Source organism: Rutilus rutilus (genome assembly GCF_951802725.1).
Source record: "Rutilus rutilus genome assembly, chromosome: 9".
Lineage (NCBI taxonomy): Eukaryota > Metazoa > Chordata > Actinopteri > Cypriniformes > Leuciscidae > Rutilus > Rutilus rutilus.
The window spans coordinates 347,501-357,500 of record NC_140223.1 but is presented as its reverse complement, the minus strand read 5'-3'; the positions used below and the strand labels follow the sequence as shown (position 1 = coordinate 357,500).

Here is a 10,000-nt window from a genome sequence, read left to right as displayed (position 1 = left end):
TACACACACACGCACACACACACACACACACACAGCTGGAGAACAACAGCCTGATCCGCCAGCTCAAACAGGTATATACACACACACACACACACACACACACACACAGCTGGAGAACAACAGCCTGATCCGCCAGCTCAAACAGGTATATACACACACACACACACACACACACACACACAGCTGGAGAACAACAGCCTGATCCGCCAGCTCAAACAGGTATATACACACACACACACACACACACACACACACACACACACAGCTGGAGAACAACAGCCTGATCCGCCAGCTCAAACAGGTATACACACACACACACACACACACACACACACACACACACACTCACACTCACAAGGCAAGGCAAGGCTCAAAACGGTACGCATTGCAGCCACACACACACACACACGTGTGCTCAACAGCTGAAGCAGGGGCTCAGAGTGTGTGTGTGTGTGTGTGTGTGTGTGTGTGTGTGTGTGTGTGTGTGTGTGTGTGTGTGTGAGTGAATGTCATCATCAGATCTGTTCTACTCACACACTCTCTGTAAGTCAGTAAATGTACAAATGTCAAACAAATGTAACAGTGAAATGGTTTAAACGCTCTTTAATTATAAAGTTGACCTCTGTCAGTGATATGGTGTGTGTGTGTGTGTGTGTGTGTGTGTGAGAGTGAGTGTGTGTGTGTGTGTGTGTGTGTGTGTGTGTGTGTGTGTGTGTGTGTGTGTGTGTGTGTGTGTGTGTGTGTGTGTGTGTGTGTGTGTGTGAGAGTGAGTGTGTGTTATATGGCACATTATGAGCAAGACCAATTCCTTAGTGTTTATTTACTCAGACAGAAATTCAAATAACATGAAATGACACAATAAAACCTTGTGTGTTCTTTAATGTGCATTCACTGATGTGATAACATTGGTGTGTGTGTGTGTGTGCAGGAGTGTGAGCAGCTGCAGAAGATGTACGCAGCGGCGCAGGACGAGCGGATGATGGAACACACACAGCAACAGCACATCCTCTACCAGCAAGAACAGCAGATCCTACACCAGCAAATACAGGTCCGACCTCACGACCTCACTGACCTCCTCGCTGACCTCACTGACCACCCTGACCTCACTGACCTCCTCGCTGACCTCACTGACCACGCTGACCTCACTGACACCACTGACCTCGCTGACCTCACTGACACCACTGACCTCACTGACACCACTGACCTCACTGACCTCGCTGACACCACTGACCTCCTCGCTGACCTCACTGACACCACTGACCTCACTGACCTCGCTGACCTCACTGACACCACTGACCTCACTGACCTCGCTGACACCACTGACCTCCTCGCTGACCTCCTCGCTGACCTCCTCGCTGACCTCACGACCTCGCTGACCTCACTGACCACGCTGACCTCACTGACCACGCTGACCTCACTGACACCACTGACCTCACTGACACCACTGACCTCACTGACACCACTGACCTCACTGACACCACTGACCTCGCTGACCTCACTGACACCACTGACCTCGCTGACACCACTGACCTCGCTGACACCACTGACCTCACTGACCTCGCTGACACCACTGACCTCACTGACACCACTGACCTCGCTGACACCACTGACCTCACTGACACCACTGACCTCACTGACACCACTGACCTCGCTGACACCACTGACCTCACTGACACCACTGACCTCGCTGACACCACTGACCTCACTGACCTCACTGACACCACTGACCTCACTGACACCACTGACCTCGCTGACACCACTGACCTCACTGACCTCGCTGACACCACTGACCTCACTGACACCACTGACCTCGCTGACCTCACTGACACCACTGACCTCGCTGACCTCACTGACACCACTGACCTCGCTGACCTCACTGACACCACTGACCTCGCTGACACCACTGACCTCACTGACCTCGCTGACCTCACTGACCTCGCTGACACCACTGACCTCACTGACACCACTGACCTCGCTGACCTCACTGACACCACTGACCACGCTGACCTCACTGACACCACTGACCTCACTGACCACGCTGACCTCACTGACACCACTGACCTCGCTGACCTCACTGACACCACTGACCACGCTGACCTCACTGACACCACTGACCTCGCTGACCTCGCTGACACCACTGACCTCACTGACCTCGCTGACCTCACTGACACCACTGACCTCACTGACACCACTGACCTCACTGACACCACTGACCTCGCTGACACCACTGACCTCACTGACCACGCTGACCTCGCTGACCTCACTGACACCACTGACCTCACTGACCACGCTGACCTCACTGACACCACTGACCTCACTGACCACGCTGACCTCGCTGACCTCACTGACACCACTGACCTCACTGACCACGCTGACACCACTGACCTCACTGACCTCGCTGACCTCACTGACCTCGCTGACCTCACTGACACCACTGACCTCACTGACACCACTGACCTCACTGACCACGCTGACCTCGCTGACCTCACTGACACCGCTGACCTCACTGACACCACTGACCTCACAGACACCACTGACCTCGCTGACCTCACTGACACCACTGACCTCACTGACACCACTGACCTCGCTGACCTCACTGACCTCGCTGACACCACTGACCTCACTGACCACGCTGACCTCACTGACACCACTGACCTCACTGACCACGCTGACCTCACTGACACCACTGACCTCACTGACCACGCTGACCTCACTGACACCACTGACCTCACTGACCTCACTGACCACGCTGACCTCGCTGACCTCACTGACACCACTGACCTCACTGACCACGCTGACACCACTGACCTCGCTGACCTCACTGACACCACTGACCTCACTGACACCACTGACCTCACTGACCACGCTGACCTCGCTGACACCACTGACCTCACTGACACCACTGACCTCACTGACCACGCTGACCTCACTGACACCACTGACCTCACTGACCTCGCTGACCTCACTGACACCACTGACCTCGCTGACCACGCTGACCTCACTGACACCACTGACCTCACTGACCTCGCTGACCTCACTGACACCACTGACCTCACTGACCTCGCTGACCTCGCTGACACCACTGACCTCACTGACCTCACTGACACCACTGACCTCACTGACCACGCTGACCTCACTGACACCACTGACCTCACTGACCACGCTGACCTCGCTGACACCACTGACCTCACTGACACCACTGACCTCACTGACCACGCTGACCTCGCTGACACCACTGACCTCACTGACCACGCTGACCTCACTGACACCACTGACCTCGCTGACCTCACTGACCTCGCTGACCTCACTGACCTCGCTGACCTCACTGACCTATCGATAGATATTGTTGTGGACAGTGGAGTCAAAAAGGTTTAGAACCACTGATCTAAAGTGCAGTTAAACACACACACACACACACACACACACATTCCTGAGTGTAACTATAAAGGGATGTGACCGTAATGACTTCCTGTTTACAGGCCCTGTCTTTGGGACATGGAGAAAACCAGCCCAGCAGTCACCTTACATACCAGCTACAGAGGTGAACACACACACACACACACACACACACACACACACACACACACACATACACACATACTCTCTCTCTAACACACACACACACACACACATCTTCATTATGTTCTCTCTCTCTCAGGTTGCGTATTCAGCCCTCCAGTCCTCCACCTACGCACCCTAACAACCACCTCTTCAGACCAGCCAATCAGAGTCCTCCGCCGGGCAGTCAGGGGATGATGCAGGCTCACGGTCAGTGTCCAATCAGCAGCCTCAGTTGAGTGATTCACACAGTGACATTGACATGTTAAACTCCTCCCACAGGCGGGGCTTCTGCGGTTCAGTTTCAGCATGGCTCCGCCCTCTACCAGTCTCCCAGCGCCAGCCCTCCCCCCACCAGCCTCCCCCGCATGGCCAATCAGCAGCCTCCGTTATCGTCAGGCTCCGCCCGCCAGCAGCAGGTGACCATTCAGGTGCAGGAGGTGGAGCTCGGGGGCGGAGCTCAGCGCCAGGGTTTCCTAGCAACCCCGTGTCACAGAGTTCTGGGGAAACAGCTGAGCGCTGATAACGCGGAAACACACAGGTGACGCGAGCGCCGCGGACACACACACACACACACACACACTCACTCTGTGTGTTCGGTTCATTTATTTGTCCTTTATTTTTGATTGTTAAAAAAAGGCTTTGATTTTATGTTCTTTTGGTTTTGAATCAGTGCTGTTTATGTTTGTTCCCTCTGGTGTTTTTCACACGTCGGTCAAAAATGACTGAAATAAAAAAAAATATTTCAATAAAAATCCATTTATTCACTTTTTGAGCATAAACCTGAAAATGACATTTCCAGCTGAAACTGGTAAATCTCGACCGCTTTAGAGCGACAGACTGGAGTTTGATCTCTTCAGAGACGACACTGGGCAGATTATTGCTGAAGTGAGAAGCAGTTCAAAAAGTTACAGAATTTTATGTTTAGTGTTCTGGAAAATGTGCAAAAAATACTATTTTAAATTTTTATATGAAATATATATTTTTAAAAACATGTTTTACTCTAAAACTGTGAGAAAATCAAAGCCATAAATCTAAACAAGCTGATGAAACAAAAAATGATCTTTCAGTGAGATGATGTTCGGCTGCAGTACCAAACGCTTCCACTAGAGGAAACTCGTCTCTTCATTTCCAGTGCGTCATTTCTGACCCGCGAGAAACACAAGTGTGACTGTTGTTTTCAGGACCATTTAACCTGGCGAATCATGTCCATGATTATTTTTTTGTTGTTGTTCACACAACAAGTGCCAAAACCTTTACCAAGTTTCGTACCATTCCAATGAAGAAAAAACAAAACGAATGTAAAATATTTCGGTCAAAAATGACCGAAAAGCACCAGAGGTTTAAAGCATGTTTAGGACATTGAGATTATTTTAATGATTCTGTTGGAGTTTTATCACTGTTGTGGAAATGATTTGTGTAAATACTGAGACGCTCCCAGACGAGTGACTGACGGCGGGCGCTTGAGGTACGCTGGTGAACTCATGCTAGCAGTAGATCATGTGTTTCTGTGTCGTGTTCACTGGATCAGACAGTGGATGTGAGACGGGATGTTGATTAGTCTTAATAGTATTAATAGTGCTGGTCTTAGATGAACATTAGCCACTGGAGCAGTGGGTTCAGTATTGTGTGTTTTAAAGGCAACATGAAATCATCATTGACTTGATGTTGTGCAAGATTCATCAGTGACGTTATTCTGAGGAGAAATCATGTTTGTCTTAATAATGCTGATGTAGGCTCTCAAACAATAGAGTTCGTCAGTGATTCACTTCCGGAAGTGTGTTTCCCATTCATTTTTTTCATTTTCATAGGCATGTCAAAAATGTACAGGTTAAAGATTAGATTAGATTAGATTAGATTCAACTTTATTGTCATTACACAAGTACAGGTACAAAGCCATTAAACCGAACCAACCAGCTACAAGGAGAATCACAGCTTTACAAAGATTTATTATTTGAAGCAAAAAAGCATTTAAAATTAAAAAAGACAACTATAAAAACTATAATGAGGGAAAGAACTACAATCCCATGATGCATTGCGAACAACATAACCGAATTAAAACAAATTGAGAAATATAAAACTGTTCATTTAAAGTGGCTGATTATGTCTATAGAAACCACATTTTAAGTATATTGCAAAATATGCATGTATATTAAAATAATTGACGGCATAGCGAGACTCGATTACGTCATTTGCAGTGCTTCATGGGAGTGGGCGGAGCTTAAGAGCCCTTTTGGGCGTGAGGAATTTTCTGTACAGAATCATGGGTAATGGCGCTTTTAGAATATAGGTATATAAATTCGGACTTTTTTCTATTGTATTGGTATATAAACTTGCGAGAATAAAGTCGGAATTGTGAGAAAAAAAGTCAGGATTTCAATTCTACGAAAAAAGTTCGAATACATGTATATAAACTCACAATTTCACATTTTTTCCTCACAATTCCGACTTTTTCTTTGCAATTCTACGAAAGTCAGAATATAAGAAACTCACGATTTAAACTTTTTTTCTTATAATTTTGACTTTTCTTTGCAATTCTACGAAAAAAAGTCAGAATATGAATATACTCAGTTTCGACATTTTTCTCCCAATTCTACGGAAAAAAGTCAGATATATATAAGAAACTCACAATTTAAACTTTTTTTCTCCTAATCCTACGAAAAAGTCAGAATATGTATAAGAAACTTGCAATTTAATTTAATTTCTCACAATTTTGACTTTTCTTTGCAATTCTACGAAAAAAAGTCTGAATATGAATATACTCAGTTTCGACATTTTTCTCCCAATTCTACGGAAAAAAGTCAGATATATATAAGAAACTCACAATTTAAACTTTTTTTCTCCTAATCCTACGAAAAAGTCAGAATATGTATAAGAAACTTGCAATTTAATTTAATTTCTCACAATTTTGACTTTTCTTTGCAATTCTACGAAAAAAAGTCAGAATATGAATATACTCACAGTTTCGACATTTTTCTCCCAATTCTACGGAAAAAAGTCAGATATATATAAGAAACTCACAATTTAAACTTTTTTTCTCCTAATCCTACGAAAAAGTCAGAATATGTATAAGAAACTTGCAATTTAATTTAATTTCTCACAATTTTGACTTTTCTTTGCAATTCTACGAAAAAAAGTCTGAATATGAATATACTCACAGTTTCGACATTTTTCTCCCAATTCTACGGAAAAAAGTCAGATATATATAAGAAACTCACAATTTAAACTTTTTTTCTCCTAATCCTACGAAAAAGTCAGAATATGTATAAGAAACTTGCAATTTAATTTAATTTCTCACAATTTTGACTTTTCTTTGCAATTCTACGAAAAAAAGTCAGAATATGAATATACTCAGTTTCGACATTTTTCTCCCAATTCTACGGAAAAAAGTCAGAATATGTATAAGAAATTCACAATTTAAATTTTTTGTCCCCAATTCTATGAAAAAAAAGTCAGAATATGTATAAGAAACTCACAATTTAAACTTTTTTTCTCATAATTTTGACTTTTCTTTGCAATTCTACGAAAAAAAGTCTGAATATGAATATACTCAGTTTCGACATTTTTCTCCCAATTCCACGGAAAAAAGTCTGAATATGTATAAGAAACTTGCAATTTAAACTTTTTTTCTCCTAATTCTACGAAAAAGTCAGAATATGTATAAGAAACTTGCAATTTAATTTAATTTCTCACAATTTTGACTTTTCTTTGCAATTCTACGAAAAAAAGTCAGAATATGAATATACTCAGTTTTGACATTTTTCTCCCAATTCTACGGAAAAAAGTCTGAATATGTATAAGAAATCCACAATTTCTTTCTTTTTTTTCCCAATTCTATGAAAAAAAAAGTCAGAATATGTATAAGAAAGTCACAATTTCAACTTCTTTCTCAAAATTGTAACTTTTTCTCGCAATTTGTAATTTGCTCTGAAACATCACATTAATGTCATGTTTCATGTTGACTTTTGTCAAAAAGGGGGTGGAGTCAGATCAGACCAGACTCCTCCCACGCATAACAGTTGGGGTGTGATCATGCTAATGAGAAGTTGTTCTGTGTGTTTCAGTCGCAGTTTGAGTCGCTTCCACACTTCCACGTACGAGCAGTTTACCCCGCACCTGTTTGGCGAGGGCAACATGAACAGTGTGATCGGCACCTATAACCCGTACCTGCAGGGGGCGTGTCTGAAGGTGCCGGGTCTGGAGGGTTACCAGGGTTACGGGAGTCCGTCGGCGCTACAACAGGCTCTGCTATCCCCCACGCCGCTAGAGTACCGCCCGCCACAGGTCACGCCCACTCTACAGGGCCTGCTCTCGCCACGCCACTCGCTAACGGGCCACGCCGACCCACGCCTGCCGCCGCAAGACCTCGCCGCGCTCCTCAAGCGACACTCACGCACGGCCCCACCCCCAGCCACGCCCACCGAGATGCTGCTGCTGCAGCTGGGCCAATCTGGCGAGAGCTTGGAGCCTCCGCAAGCCCCGCCCACGCAGCATTACCATCACCTGCTCCAGATAAGCCCCGCCCCTCCCTCGGAGAGCATGGAAGAGGACGAGGCGCCGGCCTATCACGAGGGCCTGCTGGCCAAAGCCGCCGCCCCCTCCTGTGACGAGATGCTGGCTCCGCCCCACTGCAGCACGCCGCCCTACTCCTCCCCCACACATAGACACGCCTACATGCGCGGCACAACGGCGACCAGAGGTGACGCATTGCTCAGCGCATTCATACACACGCTCACTCACACACACACATTCACTCACTCACTCACACACAAACACTCACACACACTCGTGCACACACTCACTCACTCAATCATACACTCACGCACACACACACTCGCTCGCTCACACACACACAAACACTCACACACACTCGTGCACACACTCACTCAATCATACACTCATGCACACACACACACTCGGTCACACACTCACGCACACACACACTCACACACACACTCACTCACACACACATGCGCTTCTCCATCTAATGTATTTGTTGGCCTGTTGTGTGTCAGAATCGTGTGACGCCTCAGACTGTCGGCCGATGGAAGGAGATCATAACGGCTACGGCTCACACAGACCCCGAGGAGCATTACAGCGACATCACACCATCCAGACCTGCGACGACGCCTATGTGAGTGTGTGTATGTGTGTATGTGTTAGGGCTGAACGATATTCTGTTTTAACATCGACATCGCGATGTGCAAATGAGCGATAGTCACATCGCCGGAACATGCGATGCGAAGGGTAACGTTAGTAGCACCCATAGTGTAAGAGAACGGTAGCACCAGGGTAGCACACAGTAAACACGAGTTTGTTGTATGGCTTTTTGCTGGGGTGACATACGCGTTCCGCGTGCCTGCACAGTGATTGTTTGCTCTGCCGCGCTCACGCTCACAGCCAACATTCACTGGCAATCCTATAGCTAAAAATGCGCGACGAAGAGGATCCTCCGCAACAAAATCAAAATCAGCTATTTGGGACTAGCCTATTTCGTCTACAAAAAGGAGGATGTTGACCAAAAAGAGGTAGGCTACTTTGCTGGAGTGTTATAAAGTCGTGGATGGTTGTCTTTTTTTAAAAATCGTTTCGTGTTCGCATTTATGAGGAAAAAACAATGTTACGTGAATACGTGACATTATGGACGCGTCACGCGACCGTTATGAAAGCCGCACTAAAAGACTGCTTTAAAACTTTCACAGAGACCTCAAACAGAAAGCACAAAGCCTTTCTTTAAAACGAATTTCGTTTTGTATTAATTGTATCTTAATTTTAATCAGTATTTCATTATCCAATTTTCTGGATTTAATAAATAGGGCCTAGCCTAAAAATTAAATATAGCAGCCAGCGCCTGAACTGGAGATTAAGCTATCATCCATGAACCGAAACTCAGCATAAAAGGTAGCCTACTCGCCTCACACACCTAAAAATAACAATAATAATAAAAAAATAGAAATATAACTATCTACAGAAGAACCATTTAAAAAAATATTTTATCTGTATGAAAAGTGCATTTCTCCCGATCACTGCTGCGAAGATCGCGAGTCAGTAATTGTCAACTTCATCTTTACAGAAAACACTTGTTTATTAATAAACAATTAAAATGTCTCACTGTAATATTTTACATATTATTAATCATTACTTTTGCTGGTTCTAGGTGCTGTTTACATGAACGCGTCACTGAATCAGCACAGAAAACATAATTTTTCGGGTCCTAGAACCTGAAGAACGTTAGGTCCTGTGTAGAACGTTCACCGAATTCTGAGAGAAATATGTTTCTGGAATAAAATATGAAGTGGCCTTTTTGTTACTTGTAATGAAGCTTGCTTATTAGTGAAATTATTAATAACATGGAATGGTAATTATTGACTTTAGCCTGGATTGATGGCTCGCAATATCGCGATATATATCGTTGGGAAAAAAATATCGCAATGTAATTTTT

The 10,000-nt window shown here is 45.3% G+C and overlaps 1 protein-coding gene across 5 annotated transcripts in view; it reads left to right on the top strand.

The window, feature by feature from the left end:
* The window catches only part of sik3 (SIK family kinase 3), a 51,410-nt gene that overhangs the window by 32,080 nt on the left and 9,330 nt on the right, over positions 1 to 10,000 (top strand). For all 5 annotated transcript variants that reach the window (XM_084418670.1, XM_084418668.1, XM_084418672.1 and 2 more), the window contains 6 exons: positions 929 to 1,048; positions 3,480 to 3,541; positions 3,659 to 3,768; positions 3,841 to 4,099; positions 7,623 to 8,257; positions 8,574 to 8,692. In XM_084418670.1, coding sequence (XP_084274796.1) covers positions 929 to 1,048; positions 3,480 to 3,541; positions 3,659 to 3,768; positions 3,841 to 4,099; positions 7,623 to 8,257; positions 8,574 to 8,692 — 1,305 coding nt within the window. The remainder of the gene's footprint in view (positions 1 to 928; positions 1,049 to 3,479; positions 3,542 to 3,658; positions 3,769 to 3,840; positions 4,100 to 7,622; positions 8,258 to 8,573; positions 8,693 to 10,000) is intronic.